We start from the raw sequence: 23,745 nt of genomic DNA on the forward strand, positions 1-23,745 counted from the left end.
TTTATTCTTAATGCCTTTTAAAAAAACCCTAATATAATGTGAAAAGGCCAAAGTTTGCAATGCCAGAAAGTAGTTATAAACTACTTCATATGTTTGAAATAAAAAGTACTTCAGTATTATTATTAAAAAAACCCTATTGGTAGAGTTTTTTATAGGAAAAAAATACATATCTTTAAAAGCCAAAATGACCAGTGAAATTGGGTTGTACATCATTTTCTGGGAAAAAGGAAAAACAGCCTCGACAGGTGTAATTTATCATTTTTCTGATTTAATACCAAAGAAATATATTAAAATAATAAAAAGAATCCTGAAATCCTCAAAATTTGTAGTGATAAATAGCCCTCCCTGTCTTTATTGCATTATGCCTACTAACAGAAATATTGCATGGTGGATTTTGCCAGACAAGGACGATTATTTTCCAATAAAAAGTTGCATATTAAATTCCAGCACAAAAGTGGGTGTCTAATACTTTTGAAATCTTTTATGGTTTGCCAGGGAACACAATTTTAAACTTAACTAATACAACATCACGGTGAAGTGAACCGGCATCAAAGCCGTCTTTGTACAACCCCACCCATCTAAGCAGAAAAGCTACTGTTCTCAGAATTTTTGTTTGAAGTATTTCCATTGAAAAGTAATTGAATAAATTTTTGGTACTTATGTTTTTAGTTAATCTCTCTTTTTACTAGTCTTTAAACATTTCACTTGACGTTTAAGATGTATATTTATGAAGGCAGTGCTGCTTTACATCCTGATTACGCACAGGGGTCTGAAACTGCTCTTGCAACGGTTCACAAGTTTCTGCAAAGAAAAAACCCCACAATTTCATCACAATTCTGCTCTTCAGGAGAACTTAGGTTATTAAATATCTACTTTTTCATCCTTTCCAGGTCCTGATATTATTAGATCTATTTCATGAGCAGAAACTCATTTATTGCAAATATAATTTGAGTAATTCGAAAACTAAAACTATCCAGACATTTCAGCCTTGGAAAAGTGTTATTTGCACCAATAGTTTATACTGACCCTCATTTTTGAGAGCTACCATGTGAATACATGCCTTTGAAAGCCTCCAGAAGACAATATGAAATGCTAGATGCTTGTTGGCTTTAGTGGTAACACGAGGCTGATTATTTCAGCAAGTATACATGAATATATACATAAACAAGCAAGCACTTTTAGTCAGGTGCACCATGTTAAATGTCTTGGTTATTTTGAAACCTACTGAAGCAATAAGTATATCATATAAAAGTGGAGAGTGCTCATTAGTCTCATCATAAATCTTATTAATGAAATAAATGTCTCCCCTTCCGTTTTTGTCAAATTCCTTAGTAATGTTTCACTTTCAGGTCCTTTCCAGTCCTATTTCTGTGATGCCATGAGAACATAAACACCTGCATATTTAAAATATCAAGTTAGCTGCCTAATGGTATTTCAAGTAAACATATAGAAGTACACATTGTATGATTTTCATTAAACAAAATTCACTTATGGAATGTGGAAACCGACACTCATCTTTCAACCCAAGGAAATATATTAAAATTCTTCTTATACGATTAGAGTTCTATGGAGAAATAAAATTATGCCAATTGTCATAGTCCAGGTGCCTTCCCCTCTGCTTGTCTAACAATCTCCTCTAGAAAATTACTGAAAAGTTGTTTTTATTTTAAAATAGCGAAGGATTTTAATATTTAATGTTTTCATGAGCTCTGGTGGTTGATTATCTGTCGTATACCTTTAAAGACTGTGTCACATCAAAACCAGCTACTACTTTTTTTTAACTCTTCCTGATCAATTGACTGAAACTTCAAAGAGCAGACATTCTTCTCCAACTTACGATAAGTAACTGAATATTAGAACAAGATACAATAGGTTTGCAACAGATAGCAAGTTAGCAACCATGATTTCGGTAAGAATTTCACAAAAATACTTGAACGCAGACAAAAATCCACATGTAAAGTCATGGCTGTTTTATCAGTAGTAAGGATGACACTGACACAGTGAGGAACTTAGAATCAGGCAACGATAAAACATGTGAAGAGGCTTGTGTTTAAAATCTAACTCATGCTTCATATCTTAGTTAACTCATCCTCAGAGCAGAACCAATCCTGTTCTCAACTGCTAACAGAATCAATCCTGTTCTCAATATTGTTGAACTCATCAATGGTATTGACTTCAAGATTAGGAATGGGACAGATGACCATAAGCATCTAGTTGTACGATTTCTCTTTTGTGGATAAGTAGGTGGAAATGAGCGCACCTTTTAAAAACTATACATAGAAAAAGATAAACCAAGATGAATAAATATTAATATCCTAATTGGTTTAAAAATGTAGCATACTAAACAACAAAAGTCTCATATTAATTTTTACCTAATTGTTTTCAAATAATATGTTATGGCATATACAGTAAAAAGGATATCCAACAGAAAGGTCATTTAGAAACTGAAGAGTTCTTGAAATCACGGGCTCACATCTTCCCCGGTATTTAAGATTTGTAACACTAGAATAAACAAAACAAAACAAGAGGGTGAGATTTTATAACACATTTTCCTCTTTTTGAGAAGTGCAGTGCAAAAGCTCAGAGTAGTAGCGCATTATACTACGAACATCTTTCTGTGATACGTCTTACGATTTTCCATTTATGAGACAGAAAATGCTATAAGAACATGCCATGTCTTTTTCTTGAACAAGGGATTCAAACATTTTTGTAATATTGTAACAAATACATTCATTTAAAAAAAATCCATCATCTGTCATAATGAAATAAATTATCTGAAGCTCACCCCTACTTATATCTATCTTACTCACTTTTCAACACAATATCTGGCCACTTAACTTCTGTAGTATTTATCTGCCCAATTCTTCACAAGATAAAAAAAAATCACTCTAAATTCTCTAGGAAAACTTCCATAGGAGAAATGGGGCACAGAAAAACTAAGGGCCAATTCACAGAGCTACTGATATACGCAACTCCCACTGAAACTCTACCTTGCAGTTCTTGTACTAATCCCTATTTTTCCTCTTCTCTACACCAAACACTTAACTAAAGTCAAGATACATAGGGGATACTGCATTTCCCTAATTGCAACCCCTCTCAGACATAGGCATTTAGGAAGCATACTCTGATTAATGAACCAATGCATAAATTATGATATAGGATAACACTAAACCTCTTATCAGTCCTCGGGGAACACCACATAAAACAACTTACCATTTTTGACAGCAAACTCTTATAGTTAGCCTTTCAGTGAAATCATGCAGCTAACACCAGGCGATGATGACTTGCTCTACTACCTTCCAATAGGATAAGCAAGAGTCATGGAGCACAGAGCCAGGACCCTCTACAGCTTCTGTACTGCATGCAGGTCAGTGCAAAGACCCCTGTGTGACTTGGGATGGAATCTGTTGCGTTCACCTACTAGATTTATTAGGAGGTGAAGAGGTGGCATTAACCTTCAGGTGAAAGGGGTAAATTGAAGCCAGTAAAGTGGAGGAACATAATTTTTTTCAAACGAAGAGTGGTTACAACAATAAGTTAAGAGTCACTGATCTTGTAGTCTGTTATTTCCTAGCTTTCTTATGGGAATGTCATGTAGGCCAGTGTCAACAATCTCACTGAAGTCCGAAAGTCTGATACTTACTGTTTCTGTTGTAAACTCCAGCCAGTGAGTCCAAGAAGAAATTACTCCCCCCTCCCCCAAGTAGCCCAAATGCAATCATTTAATTATACACCGACTACTAGTAACTCCTTCTAGTACTCCTTTGAGAATCCAAGTTGGGCTGATCAGCCTATAACAAGTTATCCCTCTTAGCTCCCTTTTTTGAAGGCAAGTACTGTGCGCCCTACTCTTCTGGGACATCTACCATCACCCTCAATTGCTCAAAAACCCAAAAGAAAGTCGAATGCCCCCTTCCTCCAGACAGGGAGATAATGCTGCATGAAAGATTCACAGCGGAGTTTCTGGTATTGGATTCATCTGGAGAAATAAAAACAAGCAATCACAGCCTTTTGAAACACAGTCCATTCAAATAAAAAGGCAGCACGCTTTCCTGGCTCAGAAGCCCTGCACCTACTCCTGATTGTGGTATCAAATTCCTAGGGTGTATCTCAAACTGCCAGGTGATCAAGAACAAGTAATTTCAGATTTGTATGCCTCAGTTTCCTTGTCTGTAGAATATGCATAAAGATTCTGACTTTAAGCTGCCAGATCTATTGATGAAAGACTACGACGTAAGAGGTGTAATCAGTACCAGCTATTTATACCGTGAGGCAATAGGATTTGAATTTTGGGAATATAGAATTTGAAGAAGAGAAGTTAAATGCCTTAAAATCAGCACTGATTATTGCTTTTACATATTCACAGGCTAAGGAATGTACTACGCCACATAAACTAAATCTCTTTTTCAGGAAGTTATAAACTCAAGAATGCAGTTTAAAGCATCTAACTGTTTAGTATTATTTGCTCAGGAAAAGGCAAATAACAATGCAATTACCAAAGCAGTATTCCTCAATTTAGATTTACAAACAAACATTGATTTACTTTATAAAATCTCTATGAAGAGCTACAGAGGTTCAGATTGCCTTAAAGAAATAGCCCATTCTAGCAAGTCCATAATTCACAGTTTATCCCTACTATGGGGAGTTCTGGAGATGTTTATAGTTGCACTAAATCCTTAACAAGTATATACCATACAAAGCAATAAAAATGAATTTGGACTATCCAGATTTGACATCAATATCAAAATCATAAAAAGGCTATTTTGCAAAAGAGCAAAATCTTTGTCCTTCAGTAACCAGATGTAAGTCATTTAAAGAAAAACAAGAGGTCACAGTGACAGCTTGAAGAGAAAATTAAAACTGTATAAGGAAGGCTCTTCATCCAGCGTTCAGGGTACTTTTGTATACATCTATTCTTTGAGTTCATGGTTGTATTTGGATGCTGAAAGATGGAGTAATAATATAAAAGCTAGAAAGTACTCGTGAGTGAACGGAGGCTGAAAAATTTCAATTATAATTGCAGCAATTCCCATTTCTGTTTCTGCCTTATCAATATGAGGCAAGATGAAAGACACATGAAATGTAGTATTTTAAGAAACATCTACAAAACATTGTAAGTATCTGAGAAAATCTGTAAAGATCTAGAGAGGAATCTCATAATATAAAAAGCAGTTTTCCACTATGTAAGGAACAGAAGCCGAGGAATGAAAGAGGAGAAAAATTTACAGCTCTCAGAGAAATCATGGCAAGACAGCACTTAAAGCCAAGTGCTAGTGTCCTTGCCTCTTTCTCTCTCAAGTGGCTTATTGATTTAAAATATGAACTAAATGAAACAGAGTCAAAGGAACCAATCAAAGTTTCAGATGAGTCACAGAAAATAAGAGCTTCATCAAAAGCTACACCAATGCCAAATTCACCAAAACATCTATGGTAGATGAGCACTGAACACATTTTAAAGACCAGTACCAAAAAATGGAAATAAAAAACGGTAGAATATTTCCAGTTTTGGTAACAATACTATTATCAAAATACTGAACTACACACACACAAAACCAAGAAGAGCAACAGTAACACTGATCCATGCTGAAAAGCTATGAGAATTCAAAAAATTTAAATGAAACAGCATTAAGAATCCAGTACGCTTTCAAATATTTGCTTTTAGTTTGCCTTTAGTAAGAAAACAAGAATAATACCTTAGCTTCTAAAAGCTGCATCAAAGAAGCTTCCCAGCTTTCCATCCTCTGAACCCTCCAGCTTGCTATGAGACTTTGTCTGTCACCACAACTGCTTACTAATGCAGTTCCATCAGCACACCAAACATCTCTTCCCTTAATACAGTGAGACATAAAAGTATTCTTTTCAGAGGCTTTGTATTTTTAACCTAAAATCTAGAAGGGGCAGGTAAATAACAACTGTATACTCTGATTTCCAATTCTCTGGGAAAAGGGTTACCGTATCATCCACAGATGAATCAAAATCTTTGCACGTTATCATTCATTATGATATTTGGTCAGGGAAAGAATCAAGGCAAAGATAGCCTCTTCTAGGTTCTTAAATCCATTTCATTACTTTTTTCCCCCCAAAAAACCCATTCTACTGTCCTTAATTTCCTGTCCTCAGTTTAAGATTTGGAGAAAGACCTTTTCAGACACATGGACTGTATCACTGCTCTTAAAAGTTGTGTCTGGTGCACAACAAAGGACAACCCTTCATACAAGATGTAGTAGTTCTTATGGCAGTAGTGGATGGGAGATGATACTGCTGGAGCACAGGAGTGGAATGCCCAGCTTACAAGAGAGAGCTGAAAAACATGTGGTGCAATTTAAAAACAAAAATATTAGGAGACAGAATGAGGGATGCAAGGTAGAAACGCAAAAGCAAAGCGTAGTCAGCACAGAAAATGGAGTGCTGAAGAGTGAGTATATACTGTACAAAGAGAGAAAATCCATTTGGTCACATGGATGGTGGGTACCTTCTCCATTTACCATTGCATGCCAAGGTGCTCAAATATTGCTTACAGGCCATTTGTAAGTGCCCAAAGAATTCATCCATACTCTTTCCAGGAGGCCTTGAACCCCTTCTCTGAAATGTAATGGGCAGCTATGTTATCACAGTAAAGCTGAGGAATCCCAGGAATGCTATACTACCTGCACAGGCATAGGTTACTGTACCTCACATGCACAGGAGATTTGGTAATATGACAAAGAAGCAGTTGCAAAAGGTAAGTTGCTACCAGCCAGAAGAGATGACAACTGCTGCAAATCAGTAAGTTTGGGTACCATGTAAATTTAGGAATAGTCTTGGTCTGAAGTTAAGGATATTACAAATATACTTGCATTATAAAAATCATAAAGGTAAAAAAAAACACCATACATTTTAAACAAAACTTTCAAAGTTGCTTAAGGTGTCTGCTATCCAATTTCCATTAAAGTGCAAGAAAAACAGGCATGCAAATCCCCTAAAAAGACTTTGAAAATCTCTTCCTTATGTGGTACTTAAGTCTCAGTAATAACGAAGATAGCAATTTGTTGGCAAGAAAGCGCTGTACAGTCATGTTTTAATTATTTCTTGTAGATTATCATCATCTACAATGAAAGCTCTCTGCGGCTCAAAGTGATTGGATATATACTTTTCATTAGAGCTGGACAAAGGTGAATAGTTACAAAAATGCACATTCTGTCGTGAATAAAAGTGCCAAGTTTTAGTTTGCTATGATTCATGGAGTCATACCAGTACGAGTGTTCAGAAAAATACTCAGAGATCCAGACTTCTTATACTCATGTATTACTTAAACATTGTCCCATGGAAAATCTCTCTATTTATATGTATGTATATGTGCATCCACCATAGTGAAATCATTACAGCAGGAAAAAAAAAAAAAGGCAAAACACATCCAACAGCAATGTTTGGATATGCATCTTTCATTCATGTTTCAGCTATTTTATCATGACCAAAAATACTACACATTTGGACAAATATTGAAAGGAACCAGAAAAGGCTCACAAAGAATAAGTGAAGAAAAGAAAAGGTGCTTGCAGCAAAAATAAATACAAGACACTTTTGGCCAAATGCCCAGGACAGGCTCAAGGAGCGGATGGAACTAGAACTACTCCAGTCTAAATACTTCTCGCCTCTTACCTATACGGGGAAGGATCAAGGCAGGTAGGTAGCTACTGCTCAAAGGGATGACCAGTGGAAGGAGAGGACTGCTATTGGTTTTGGGTACAGTGCCTCATTCCTTGCCTTAAGAGTCCTGGCCTTGATCCACTTTCCAGTAGGCCAAGAGGCATAAGAACACGTGACAGGGCTATTTTGGGAGGCAGTAGGAGCAACAAGGATAGAGAATTCCATAGAGGTGGAGGAATAGCCTGTGCCTTTGACAAACAGTACCTCAGGGCAACAGGCTAAGAAGAAGAAGAAAGTCTAAGGAGACAGGCTGGGACCTTAAGTCATAGTCCTTCTCCAGAATCCTGTTATCCGCTGCAACCCTAGTAGCTCCTTCAAAATCCCATTGCTCCCTCTTGCCTGTCTTCACACTCTCATAACTCCTCCCAGCTTATCCCTCCTTGAACCTACTCTACTGTTGCTACGATGCTGAACACAGCTGAGAAGACTTAAGATGCCTTGCATATTAGAAAAATTTCATTTGAGATCAGGTATTTTTTCAGTTGGCCTTTCCCCTTTCACACATATACCCTATAAGGTGATGGTCAAAGCAAGCAAAGACAGTGCATGCTAAAAGAACTATCCTATAAAATTTCTGGTAAGGTTGTGATGAAAATACAGCCATTAATGGATACTCTGACTACGTAAAACTCCATCCCTTCAGAAATGGTTTAACAGGAATTCCGTAAAAGGCACATTCATTAACTTCCAATGAAAAGGTGATAAAAGGTCTAGGACCTGATGTGACAGTAGTACTTTAAACTACAGTCAGAAGGTCTAAAGGACACCTATTACATTGACAAATCTCAAAATATTTCTGTACTTTGAAGAATATCTATTTCATACAGCCTTTAATCCATAAACTGAACAATGGCTACTGCAGCTACTAGTAGCTATGACATAAGTATTTCAAATTGTTTTCTGCTAATGAAAGAACTCACTGAGTTTGATCACCAATCCTTCCCTGCAAAGCTGCTACTAATGAATTCAAAAGAACAGATTAAAGCTACATACACAAAAGTGAACTACTGAAAACAGAGAGATTGGGAAAAAACCAGCTCAATACAAAATGTGTTCAAAATCTCAAGAAATCAAAGAAAAACGCCATTTATCCATCTAAACATGACTGAGCTCAGATCGGACTTCAGGAAACTACAAACTCCGTGTGTTAACCAGTAAGTTATCACAAAAAGAGGTTAAGTCTCTAACAGCGGAACAAAAAAGAAAAATTAGTATGTCCTGGTAGACTACAACTTGTTTGACTACCATAAATTCAATTACTATGTTTACTCTTCACACCAAGTATAAAATGCTTCCTGCATGCATCCTTCATTGGATTCTTTAATGGCAAAGTGGAAGGAAAAAACCTGACATTGTCTTTTGATCATCCCACAGTGCTAATGGCAGATTACAATAAGGTACTTCCTCCAGCACTTTCTGATTTGAAAGACTGGTTGCCATTAGCCAGGCAACAACATTCTTTCAAGCATAACTCCTCTATTTCACATAATACTCAGCATTAACAAAACAGAAACTATACAGTCTCAAACACTGTTGTACAGTTACTCTATGAGAATACCACCACTTTAACAAGAAAGTGCACACTAAAAATTCCCTAGCGTTTCCTTTTAACCTAATGTTAAGGAATAATATATGACAAATTTCACCTACTTAAAGAAAAAAATTGATCTGTAGGGTAAGATAGAACAGTAGACTAGTGGCTTTCTAAAATAACAGTGTGGTTAAAAATACCGACTACATCCACAGGAGAAAAAGGTGAATGGTCTCACAGTCATGTATCCTGCCCACTGCTGTTACAAATGTGCTACAATTATTCTCAGTTAACAGAGCACCAGAAATGCTGCCAGACTGGATTGCCCCATCAGACCCTAGTTTTTGGATTATATATCAGTATGTTATGGTTTCACACCCAGATTTTCCAATTGGCATGCTATCACTGGGGAGAAGCTCGTTTATTTTAATTGACATAAACATGAATGTGTTTACACAGTGGTTTCAGAGCTAACTCTTATAAAGCTACTGACTGAATTGTCCATTTCAAGCTGTAATATCCATTCTGTAAAATGAAATTGATCTTCAATCTAATCAATGAACAATTCATGTTTTTAGGAAAATACAGTAAGCCATGAGGAAAGAGAAAATATAGAGCATGTAACCTAAAAAGCAGCAATGATTTTTGCTTTTTACGTACCTAGTTTTCTTTTAAAATCTTCCATGTAACATTAAAACCCTATGTTTTTTTCTTAATTTACAATACTTGTGCAAATACAGCCCTATCCAACCTAAACACATGTAGTACTTATCATACAACTTGTTAAATGATATACTGTTATTTCCTCAGTTGGCAAAGGCAGCAGAGATTTCATCTCAATGGCAGCAACAAGTAGAAAAAGAGAAGCAAACTGATGCATCTGGTCTTCAAACAACAGTCCCCTTTCCCCCCTTTTTCCTCAGTGGTTCAAGTTTCACTGTAGTTTGAAACAAGAAAATGAAGCCTAGCTGTCTAGTACCATGACATGGACTGCTTCCAGAAACTCTACAATAAGTATCCATCAATATTTTTCCATTCATCACCCTCCATGTTCCTGTCTTCAAAGCATACTCCAGATAAATATCAAGGTTTGATGGCTACTACTGTTATCCTAAGGCAAGATATAACACTCGGCTTCTGGTTTCATGGAAGCAAAGCATTTATGCCTTGTTTTTCACAGAAAAGTTAAGTCATATTAGAAAATGACCTTGTCTTAATTGCTACTATTTCTCAAGGTTGGTAGTCATGGTAACAAAAGACAAGCCATGTTTAATACTGTCCGAACAGGTCACGGCTAACCTGGCAGCATCAGTAGAGATGTTCCTCTAGTAGGTCAAAGTCTACTGAAAGTATTTACAGGTCTTATAAGTCAGATTTAGAGGACATGAAGTAAATGTCAGGATGCAGAATCTTCCTCACTGTAGAATAAAGAGGGAAGGTACTTGTTTCTCTTTCTCCAGGCACACACAGAACTCATTGTCTCCTGGGGACTCCCAGATTTTTTTAGTGGATATTCACAATTTTTCAGAGGGACCATTTTGTTTTGCTTTAAGAGCAAAACTGATTTGAGATGAAACTCTTTTTCAGTCAGGAGAAGCTATCAAATCTCATGAAGGACATAAGTAATAAAAGACAAAATCCTGGTAGTTTTGCTGGCACCCAAGGAAAGCGGCTGCAGCAGAAGCATGAGAAAAAGGTAGCTTCTCCAGAGTAATTTTCTAGGATTATTCTTAAGAGAAAGTATTGCAACGCTTATCTGCCAGAATAACACACCATCTTATTCTGCCAAATGCCAGAGATGAGAAGACAGCAGATAATAATACCCCTTGTCTCTGTCAGTATGAGGCCTTAAAATCCTCCTCTGTGAATCTGTATTTTTAAGAGCGAATTTTTGCCAGATCTTGCCAAAAAGCAATCCAAAAGAGCCTCCCCAAAACAAAGGAAGATTAGTTTAACTTGGTCAGTTCCGCACTGAACTTCATTACCATGAAGCTTTACAGGCAATTCCACTGACATCTGAGGGTGCCAGGAATGGGAAGTGGGGAAGGGTGGGAACTGCTTACGCCAGGCTGTCACTGAACAAGAGTCTATGAAATCTCAGCTCTGCTCTCCCATAAGCCATTTCCAGGGGCAATGCAGGCACTGTGGAGGACATACCTACCTGCAAGTGTTTGTTTAGGGGCCTGCAGTACCTTCAGAAAATAAGATACAGGTGCTTCTGAAAATGGTTATCCTTTACTTCAAATATTTAAAATTTATGGAAGACATTTTTCTAGCTAAGAGCAAACTTAACAACAAAATAAAACTCGGATTTTATGTAAGCATTAAAGACAAAACAAAATACATACAGAATAGAACCCAAGCACAAACTCACATTTTTGTCATAAATGTTTCCAGAACATGGTTGTCGTCTGTTATTCCTAAGACTTCTGACATTCGGGCATACACCTGGAAATAAACATTTCAACAGTAACACATTACAGACATTTACAAGTACCAACATTTTCATTTATTCTAAAACCTTCTCTATTTTGGTTTTGCATGAGAAAAGTACAGGCAGAAATGCCTGTCCATCAACCTAGCTGAGGCATTTGTAAGCGATGTCTTATACACTCTCCGATAGTATTTTGTGAATTTGGGACTGATAGGCTTGCATACATTTCTTCCCACAAAGGAGATGTAAATTTTCCACATTAAACTCACTTTGTTGTTCACAGAACAACACAGTCTCTATTCAAAAAAACTGTTTTATCATAAAAAATTGCAAAGGAATGGAGAAAACATTCTTCTGAGGACAGCAGGATGTGGTTCAACACTGTCCTTTAGCTTGCATTTGCAAGTTCTTGCACTGCCAGACATAAAATCTGGTAAACTAGGTACTCTTCAGACATTCATTTTTGTGCTCTCGAAGGGGGAACAAAGGCTTTGGCAACCAAGTAACTTGTAGTTGTATACTTTCCCCCTTTATTTCAGATCCAAGACATACACTACCAGTCAAGTTTTCCCGGCACCCTACCTATCGGATCAAACTGCTGTTATGATGCAGTAACAAACGCACAGGACACATCAAGTATGTCTTTTCCCTACTGTGTAATCTTCATAAAATTTTCTGGTAGTTTTAGTAGCCTACCATTTAGTTTGGATAAAAACGTTTAGTTGTGTTAAATCAACTTCAGACGGGAGACGTGTACTGCAAAATTTCTTTACAATCCTCTGCCAACTCACTTTACCCTGAGCTCAAGTAACTCTGCTATTTGCTTACGACTGGGCTAAACGCAGATCTACCAGTCAGTACATTTCATTTCAGTCATTTTAACCTTTAGTGACACTAAAACAAGTATTATGGGTTATATGTAATTCTTCCATATGATGTGATCAAGTCAAGTGTCACTAAGGTCTGAAATGAGAGCTCCAAGCAGAGCACATGCAGCCCCGGTTACCCAGCGGTGAAAGCCTGGTGCCATCTAGCTGTCAATTTTGTTCGCTGACATTACATATTCCACATAAACACCAATGGACTTTAGCGAACTCAATACTTCTGCTACTGTACCTAAACTTGCCCGTACCGGCTTCCTTTCTGCTAGTGATGTAATCCCACGACTTTACTTAAAAACCAAACCAGCAGTATTCTACCTCTGAGGAAGTCAATAATAACAATAATACAAATGATAAATAACGTAATAAAAATTGTATTTTCATGTCCCAAAGACTTTAGTTTTAAATCCAAGCATAATAAAAGCATGAGGAAATAAACTTGCAGCTCTAACCAGAAATGGCACCAAGATCAAGGATAACTTAACTTGTAAGCTAACTTACCCTTTAATAATTGTATGAATGTAATTTATTAGGACAAAATCAGTAGTGAAAGGACAATCAAAATATGAAGAAATTTGTAATACACAATACAATCCTTCAAACGTTGCAAAATATTATGTTCAGACTGTAAATGTGAAGTTACTGACAGTAATTAAACATAGCAACAATATATTCAAATATAAAAAGAATATCTTCTAATTTAAAAAAAACCCTCTCTAAATAGTGCACTGCTGAAATGCTATAGCAGCTGCAATTTTATCAAAGTTTAAGAATTTCTGTATTAGATATGAGGAAAAGAGAAAAAGAGATAGCGAGGAATGTAAACATATCAGCAAACACATTTATGTTAAGATCTTTCCTTTCTGCCACGGGAAACCAGTGGGAGAAAGGGAGTGTGAGCGCGTAGCATTGTGCTCTGTTGTCAAACTAGGCTCTCCGCACATCAGAGTTTAACAAATAAAATACTAAAACAGCAGTCAGTGTTGACAAAGAGCAGTGCTTTAATCCACAATTATCCTTGTAACTCTTACTACTCCTTTTATCATCCATTAGCTTTGATTCCCATTATCCCATCAAGAACTGTGTCAACGCTTTTGTCCCTGGGGATTTCCCACAACTACTAGGATCTGACAGCCAAGCTTGAGTGCTAAGCAGGATCATTACCTCTTAAATCCACTTATCTGATCCACTGAATAGTAAATTGAAAAGCTCATTAACAGCAACAATCTGATTTGTTTTCACATGTGACAGGGTCATTTCAAGTCAGCATGAATACAGTGCTTGTAATAAGAACTACTACCGGGTCCGTAATGTGACAAATTGTAAGCGAAAATAAATGTGATATTTTAAACACCTTCTTCAAAATCATTTTCAAAACCAACACACGCTCTTAGCATGTAAAAACAGAAGAGCAAACAACCCCCAACCACAACAATGAAACACCCTTAGACTTTTAAGCACTATAAAAAATTAATGATAAAGCATTTTGGACGTATAATAATAAAAAACACTTCAACAACAAAGAGCGTGCTACATATTCAAAAGGCAGAGAAAAATACTGTTGAAAGAGGTCATAAAAGGATGTGGAATTGCATGTGGAAGTGATCTCATCTTCAGCTTGGCTCCCATCACGGAGCCATGAAGGTAAAGGCAGCACAGGGCCAGGGGGGGGGGGTGTGTGCCTGGGGGACCTCACAGCCACACACCCGCTGGGCTTCCTCCCTTTGAGACCTCCCCTTCCTTCTTCCAGCATGAAAAAAAAACCCAAGGCTTATGTTTTTAGTTCCCTCCAGATGCTTCACATGAGGAGCAGGATAATTAACTTTCAGTAGGAAACAACCACTTTAAGACTTCTGGAAAACCTTTACACAATCATTCCCAAATCCTTACAACTGCAGGATTTATAACTTCCTAAACAAATCCTGCATCAACACGCAACGCTACACGATCACGCCATGACATTGCCAAAAATGTAAGCTTAACAGTAAAATATCCCACCATCACCATCTCATGCTTACAACAGTTACGAACGTAAGTGAAAAATCCGCAGAAGTGATAACATTAGGCTGCAATGTTCGATGAGCTTCACAGGTACAAGTACGTCCTCGAGGTCCTTAAAGCAAGCTCGGGCTGATACCACCATTGCCACCAATACCCGTGTGGCATTGCTATATTCAAAGGTGACAGCAATGGTCCCGACAGCAAAGAGAAAGAAGAGACCAGCAAAACACCTTCAAAATAACAATTTCAAACATATTAAAGCAATGGAAGGCATTGCTCCCCGTGAAGGCAAGGGATCCAGAGATCCTTTTCTTTTGCCCTGTTTGTACCATTAAAACCACCTCAGTGGAATCAGGATGTTTAAGGAAGACAGCAGGTTCACAAGCTCTGGTTGCCAGGGAATTTTTTATGATCTAGCAGATTTATCAGTGTTCAAATTACGTAACTGTATACTTCCCAACTACTTGAACTGTACCTGCTGCGTTTCAAAAGGATGAGAAAATAAAATTGTGGAAGAAATGTTTTATAAAGCAAAGCACTTGTATGTAAATATGGTCCAAGAAAACAGAGAAATAATACAGTAATGACACTAAAACTTTATTTCCCTGACTTCTCTACTCTTTGGCCCTAGATATGTTTAACTTTGCTTTGTCTTTTGAGGTCTTCTCTTTTTGGTACTATCATTATAACTCTGAAGAAGCTAATTATGTCAATTCTTAAATGTGAAGCATATTACAGAACTGGGAAGCTCAGAATATGAGTTCCTAAAGGTTGTATGGCTATATAATGACAGTCACAGAAATTCAATAACAGCACTGTATGGAATGTACTCAAACGCACCCCATGAAACAAATTAAAACAGAGCAATGAATCTCTCACACTGTGCAAATAAGAAAACACAAGAAAATGTTGGTTTCTATATGTTTCATAAGGGCTATTATAATGAATTAAGATTTTGCATAATGAATCTTCAGAAAATTATAGTAAAGTTATTACCCGTAGGCACAGCGTAAATGCTTAAGATATTATAACTTCCTTGAAGCTCTCCAGGCCTTGCTGCAGAGAACTATCACTGCAACATTGAAGTATTTTGTCATGAACATTGGGGACAAAACCAGACCTTAACCATATTTACCCCAACCTGACAGAAGCCGAGAGGGGACAGCTGCTACATCCCAGCCTGGAGTAGATGGGCTGGAGCACACGTGGCAGGTCGAGGAGAGCACCTCCTTCCCCACGGTCTGTTTGGGAATTCACACAATGCAGGGGCGACTACAGCAAATTTCTGAAGCTGACCGTCCTACCCCTCTGCATCACCCACTAAAACTCCACACTAATCACGAGTTTCTTTCTCGGTGTCAAGTGCCACGACACATTTAGTTATTTCCACTGTTTTTTAAGTCAAAATCAGGTATTTTGCGTTTTCAGCACTTAAAAGCTCCATTACAACGCAGCAGAAATCTAGCTTCTAAATCCCACAGACAACTTCTGAAAATCTGAACTGAATCCCCTAATTAGTATATCAGGGTGCCAGATCATTCATCTTTACCTCCTGACCAAAACAAGGGCTTAAAAAGCCTTGGCTTTTCTATCCTCTCCGTAACAGAGGAAAACCTTGGTCACCCATAAAAACTCCATCCCTGACTAGCTGTCTTAAAAAGCTAAGATCTCAAAACACCCTTAACTCAGAGTCTAAATCAAGAGATTGGGCTAATCTGTTTTTTAATAGTTAGCTCCCTAAATGAAAAAAATTCCAAGACAGGCCATGAGAAATCGCCTCAGTTAGTTTCAGACAGGATCTCTGAAGATTAAGTTGGGCTTTGCGCTACATAAAAAGTAGGCCACTCTCCAATTCACTGCTACATGCGTTTGTAAGCAAACAGAGGAACTACACTGATTATATAAATGATATACTATCTACTGCCTTACCTATAAACCTAGCTTAATTAAAATACTGCATAAAGTTATCCTCAATTGAAAACGACCTACTGTAAAATAACATTTAAAAATTAGGGTACTGTTATCACAACAAAGTCTAATGTTGTAGGGGAAAGGGTAAATCTGCTGTGTGGCTCAAAGTCATTGTTATGGATGTTATTTCCTTCCCAGTCTGTTGAAATACTCTGTCATCACAAGTCCAGGTAGTAAGAGGTATTAACAGTTCCCACAAAGGCTGTTTTCCAGGCCCTCTTCCCCAGGCCCTTCCCCGCTAGCTCAACGGAGCAAGAGAATTCACAAGAGTCTGGGGGGTGGGAGTGGTGAACTCCCCACCTCTTGCTCCATAGAGTGCCCACGCGATGCTGGCAATAAACCTGTTCTTAAATGGAAATTGATCTCTATTTCATTGACTTTCAGCTTTTATTTACTTATTTCTTTCTTTCTTCCTTTCTTAATTCCTGTGTTCTGAAAATCCTGAAAGAAAGATTTACGATTCTGGTAAACTTACTATGGGGGACCTACTATGAACGAACTGCTGTACTACTGATGCGGCATGAGAAGCATTCTTTGGGAAGAAGAAGAAAAAAAAAAAAGAAATTGGTTTATCTGCTACGTCTTCAGTTACCCAATTGTCAAAAAGGTGCTTAGCTTTAAAAGTCTTGTTTAGACTTTCATTTTTGTAAAGCACTGTTAGAGATTTTTAATTCCTCTGTCTCTTTTGTTCCCCTCCAGGGCTTAAAGCACAAATATTATAGTGAAAACTGAGAAATACTATTAACAGCTATTACTTTTTGAACGTCATCCAGAAGATTTTCAGTTTTCGAAGCACAGTTCTGGGCTGCACTTTCCATCAGAGCTATACACTGCACTGCAGAGATTCAAACCATATATGCAGTCAGATATTTGCTTAACAAGAAGCCAAAATGCTGCTTTTAAAGTCCTCTGATGATTGAAATAAACCGATACTGTACAGATTACAAGAGTAGATTTGTGCCAGTCAGAAAACTCCAAAAGATAAAGTATTATAGGTACTTCAGTAGCAGTAATCAACACTCTTACTTGCCCCTGTAACTATTAAAAGCGTCCAGTTTAATTTTATTGAGTTGCTTAATTGTATCTAAATGAGTGGCCCACTCAGCGTGCTTATATGCAATAAACCTCAATGCTAAAGCATCAACATTAGTTTGGCACTTAAAACCAAGTAATAAAAAACATAGCTACTTATTATAGTTCTAAAATTTCTGTATCAAAAACTATGTCTTTGTACTGACTAACATAGCTGCAGGTGTTCCACATCTCTCAGGATCAAGCCTTAAGCATACAAAATTTAGCGATATCACATATTTTAAAAAGGTTTTGCACTGGGGTTGTACCTGAGAGTGCTTTTGCACATTTATCCCACGGCATAAGGAGAGGTGTTACAGCCACCACAGCTAATACTAGCTATTTGAACAACCCTCTTTGGCAAGCCAGAAATAAGGTAATTGTTCAACATAGGCTGGCTCTTCTGAAATACTGGAAGCATCGCCTGTAATTATAGACATCTGTCATTGCTAGCCACTCAGTAGTAACCCTGACATCAATATACAACTATAACACTAAACTGCCTGCAGGCACAGCAATGGAAGCCAGATACGAGAGGCGGGCAATCATCTGCCTCATCCAAACTATCTGTCAAAGGTTCCTAACCACAAATAGCTCTTACGTTTTGTATCCTTAGGATAATATGTTGATTTATTTTAGATCCTCTAATATTTACAGTCTAGGCCATCTACTAAAATAAAGAAACAAACCTTATGGCTAATGGAGGCAGTTACCGTTCAAAATCATCACGGAAGGTCATAGCTCACCACTCCACTGTTAAACACTGATGGCTGTTTCGAACACGCACCTGTGTATAAACTTTCCCTCCTCCAAAATCACACATGCTCATTTCCAGCTGCAATGTACAGTGATTGCTATTCTCTCATCAGCCAACATTTTATCAACCAACCTGAAGAAATATTTATATTTTGAACCTCGAGAATATCTGTGCAAAAATGTGCACAGTAGGTTCCAGTATCCTGGAGTTCACCGTGTCGGTACGGAAAGGAGAAGCACTCTGCAGAATTATCTTCAACATACAATTTTGAAAAAGGAATTGCATTAATGATATAAAGTATGGTTACAGATTAAACACTTCACCAGTTCTTAGCAGGAAGCTGACGTACACCCTTAACCAAGGAATGAAGTTTCTTGAAATTTACAGATAAATGTAGATAATTTCTTTTTAATTCTAGGGTGAAAATCATGCTGAAACCCTCAATCTCTACTTTTTTGTCTTCATTTGAAAATCAATCTCAGAAAAGGTCAAAAAAGATTGTAGGTTTAAACTAATTAGGAATTAACATCCTTACAATTATCATAATTTGTTATTAACAAAACTGAGATTTCTTAGTATGATTCACAACAGCCTCTGCTGAAGAGAAACTATTAATTACGAGACAGACAGTTAGCTTACAAGTGAGCTGCATTTTAAAAACCTCCTTTAAAATACAATTGCTAAATGCCTTACAGTGCTGTAATGTGAGACAGGTTCAAATCTTATTACTTCACTGAAATTAAAACCTAAGTTTTAATACTGTTCAAGTCGAACAATGATTCCACACTTTATTGCTTTTGAAATCCCTTGATGATCATAGGAAAAAATGCCCTCGAGAAAAAGAGACTCTGTTTTCGATAAACAGAAAATACAGTTTGCACTCTTAGCCTCTTTGTCATCACAAAAAAAGGATTTAATGCCAATTCTTTAAAAAAAGACTTTTTTCACAAAATGTGCACCTTGTGTGCCATTTGTAAAATCAGCTCACTTTCTTTTATTTATTACTGCAGCGCGGCAAGGCAATAAAGCAGCTACTGATAGCTAATAAATTACATGCCTTTTAAAACAATTCTCCAGCTACAAAAACTTGTAACTACAAAGGCTTACATTTACATGGTACATCGTGTGAAATGTCTATATTTATGTTCAATTTAACCACATAAATAAAATCTGACCCTTTATTAAACAGCCGAGTATGAAACAGGGGCTACATGTGAGATTAAACAAAGGGTAACTTTTTAAGGCTTTTCTACAGATACACATAATTATACATAAAATGTAACAAAAAATTGGCCTCAGCAGTTCAGATGCAAAGTATTTTTAAAATAAAACATGTTTTTTAAGTATGCCCTTCAAGCTACTTTCAGGAAAAAAGTGATCACCAATTTTTCAATTATTGCATGATAACCATGATTTACTCCTGAATCTAAAAATTACATAAGGTTTTCAATAATAATTGCAACATATTACTGTAATATAAAACAATAATTCTCCCTCACATACCATGAAAACCAGGATTTGTATTTTTAATTAAACTAAATAGCAGAGCTTTGGGAAAGCATTTTTTAGTTAAAACAGATTTAAAACAAAAAAAAACCCCTGCAGTCTATTTCATCATGTATCTTTCCAAGAAATGCTTTAAATCTATACGTATCTATTAAACTCATTGAACTGCTCTTAAAATATTTTCTCTTCATGGCTGGCCTAACAATCATAGCTAATCTGCACAGAATGCTGAGGTGCATTGTCTTTTACTTTTGTACTGCAATATTTTTAGGCTGATGTGCTGAACTATTTTCATACATTTGTTCCTTAGAATTTGATTGTCTCATAAATCATTAAACTAAGCATTACATTCTTTTAAATTGTCTCTATATCATCATGCATCTACATTTGAGATGTGTAGTTCTAATATTAATTTCCTCCACACACGGTTATTTTTATAGCATCTGTGGCTTTGCTTCTGCTTTGCTCACACAACTTTTTCTCATTGCTGTAGTTCCAAAACAGCAGCTCTTTAATTGAGCGTGAAAACAAACCTTAACTGCCTACTAATAAATAAAAACATTTAAAATACTGCTATTCAATTTTAAGATAACAACCCATGACATGTTAGTAAAGATGCTGCAAGATTCTGAATTCCTCACCAAGCACACCACCACCACGACTATCAATCATTCTGAATGGAGATGCTGTGGGGCAGATCTTTCAGTCTGACCGAGCATTGCTTGGTGCAAAATGAGATGGGAAATAGTTTTCAGACACTTTTCTACTCCCTTAATCCTAGGGCCACTTTTCCCTATGGTAACCAAAGGTTTACTTCAGTAATATGTGTTTTCTTCTATTTTGCACATGTCATCAGTGCTTAAAATATCAAGACAAAGACATTCATTAGCTAAAGCAGACAAAAAGGAGGTTTAACAAACCAAGCGGCCAGGACAGCAAGCAAAGCAAACCCCATGGTTTCCTAATTCAGGTTAGTCTGTCTACTCGTGGGGATGAAATATAGGTGTAATTTTAAGAGGGTAGAGAATAAAGAGTGAATGGAGCCTGGTATGTCTATACCAGGAGAGTGTCCTTTGCCTAACAGGGTGCCTAGAAAGCACTGCACAGAGCGGAGAAAGAATTTAACGGGACTCTTAGAAACAACTTAGTTTGGTTCAAGAGGAGTTACAGATATATTTAAATACAAAAATAGTAATACTCAGACACTGAAAATTCAACACCTCCTAATTTCACCCAAGAGTTTAAGCTAAAACACAGGACACTGAAATCAAGCAAGAGCTTAGGAGAAAGGAGTGACATGGTCTGACCTATGGACACAGAAAGTATTTGAGAGGTGTATTTTGAAAAGAAAGTTGTCAGTATCAAGCTTTTGTGGAAATTAAGCAACTATAAGTGTAGCCAAAATTTGACAGAGCATAGGATAAGTTAAGGAATTCCAAACACAAATATACTGTACAGATAACACAGAAATTGACCCAACTCTGGATCACCAGCAGGGAACAGAATTATAGTTACATGAGTATTTATTGAAAAGCTTACAAAACTAATAAAAACTAATCAATCAAAATTGGTAAAGAATCTTGATCAATAATTATTCTCAGTAACATGTGGGAAGTCTCAGACTTCAGACTCTGATGTTGAAGTCTTCTGAAAAAAAGGGTGACACCCTGAAGTTGTGCACAGAAAAACATACAGCCTAAACCGTCTTGGCTCTGGCTGGAGAAACACAGGCTAGCATTCAGGCCGAGAGGGAAAAATACAGAAGAAAATAAAAAAAAGGCCATCTCATCCAACATTTGAATTAGTCACGCTAGAGCGAACACAGCAAAGAACCCAGTGGTTCATGTTACAGAGTCAAGAAGCAACACCAGATGACCCAACAGGCAGCACCAAAACAGCCAGATGTCACGCACGCACATCGTTGGGTGCTGCACGACTCGCAAGTGTGGCCATATCATCTACATTCTGCGTGCAGTCCTTCACGTAATGTCATCTTTTTGCAGTATGACTGATAGTAATGGTCTTTAATAATATACAGAGCAATATTTTGGTTCGTTTTGCTGACCTCTTAAGCAAACAAGATAATCAAATCCATGCAAACATGATGGATAACAGAACACTGTCAGACACGACTACCCCCTACAGTCAAAGAATCTGAAACACTTCAGAAGCAAAGCGATCTGGTAAGGTGTACTATCAGGTGCTGACTCATGCTTATCTTAAAGGATATTGCAAAACTAATTTTTCAGCTCCAACAGCACATTACATAAATCCAACACATTACATAAAAATCTAAATAATATTCTGTTATTGCTATTCAGATCAGAATGAAATCGGTTATTAAAGAAAATGCATAAACTCGAATGTACTTTTGCTGTTAATAGCTCATTCAAAGATGGTCTATTATATTAATGCTACTTAAAGCATCAGTTCCTGTGCATCTAGTTACAAAATCTAAAATAATAATATGATTTTAAATCAACTTACATACAAAAGTTTCTACATATCTTGCAATAAGCCACATTATTGTGTAGATGGTATCTATACAAATCATTTAATACTTAAATTGATATAAAAAAGCCTGGCTTCAGAAATAAAACTTTTGTTCCCGGAAGACTTCTTTCTCAATAGAGCTACATGCCTCAAGAAACAACAAGTCAGTAGTGAGAATGCTCTGGAGAAATAATATGGAACCTTCCTCATGGCCTTCCTAACTGCAGTTCTTTTGATCCAAATTGATGCCAACCACTGACTCTTCCAACAAAGAAGATACAGATGAAACTTATGTGGAACAGATCACTGAAATACTGGGGGAGGTTTTCCTCCTTGCTTCAGAAGAATGGCAAGTGGCAGAAGACAGACAACTATTTGCCTTCCTGTGATGTTTAACAAAACTGCATTTAAATCTGAGAAGAGTACTTTCAAAATACATTCCTTTATGTGAAACAGACCTATACCAGGACAACATCACTAACAATTTTGGATTACTCTATAAGCACACAAAAGCAATGTCAGAAAGAGCTCTGAATAGTCTGATTTGTAATTTTGGGAGGATCTGTGTATCTAATGAAATACAAAGTATAGCTGAAACGCTGTATGGTCTGCAAATTTGATTTCAGGATATGTAAAATGCTTATACACAAGATAGTCACCACTGACCCAGCCCTTGCACTGTCTGGGTGAAACAGCTGTATCATTGATCTTTCACTGGTCAGATGCAGGAAGATTAACTAGTTATTCTGCCTTTTCTACTAATTCAATTAGGTATGAAAATCACATGCTGGTATACAAGATACTGACCAAGTCTAACACAAACCTGAACCAGACACTGTAGAAAATGTTTACTTGCATTTTTGTTTTAACTGAAATACACGTTTTCGTAAGGGAAAGAAAACCCTTCCTAGTTCAAGCACTCCACGCACAAAACCAAGTCATAGTGCTTTAAATATTAAGGTTGTCAGAGTCTCCCATTTTTTTAACACATTATACACAAGCTAAAGAAGCCAGGTGGCTCCTGTGGCGACTCTAGATACTACAGAAAGCAACATTCAACAATTAACAATGAATTAGCTCTTGACTTTCTTGTATGAAAGAAATGGAGCTCTGACAGCTTTAGAGCATCTGTGAGTAAAGGAGACAGTTGGCCATAAGGTGTTCCACTAAGTCATCATAAAGTATGTCAGTAGTACTCAGAAAACATTACTCTTTTCTCTCACCCAACTTCATATTCAGTGTTTTTGGCAAAATATGTTCAAACAAGAAGAGTTTCCATACTATTATTTATTACGTATCTTCACTCATCTGTTATCATCTTGAAGACAGCTAGAGATTTTTTCCAGGGTGAAAGAGCTGCTATGATGGGTTATATTCCTAAGGACTGTTGAAAGAAATTTATGAAATGCCTTAA

General features: G+C 36.9%; 1 protein-coding gene across 1 annotated transcript in view; it reads right to left on the bottom strand.

Annotated features, from left to right (window-relative positions):
• The window catches only part of RANBP17 (RAN binding protein 17), a 167,854-nt gene that overhangs the window by 67,403 nt on the left and 76,706 nt on the right, over window positions 1–23,745 (bottom strand). The window contains exons 16-17 of the mRNA XM_009330034.1: window positions 11,592–11,665; window positions 2,422–2,502 (exon numbers count right to left, since the gene is read on the bottom strand). Of these exons, the coding sequence (XP_009328309.1) occupies window positions 2,422–2,502; window positions 11,592–11,665 (155 nt within the window). The remainder of the gene's footprint in view (window positions 1–2,421; window positions 2,503–11,591; window positions 11,666–23,745) is intronic.

This window comes from Pygoscelis adeliae, unplaced genomic scaffold (assembly GCF_000699105.1).
Source record: "Pygoscelis adeliae isolate BGI_AS28 unplaced genomic scaffold, ASM69910v1 Scaffold248, whole genome shotgun sequence".
Lineage (NCBI taxonomy): Eukaryota > Metazoa > Chordata > Aves > Sphenisciformes > Spheniscidae > Pygoscelis > Pygoscelis adeliae.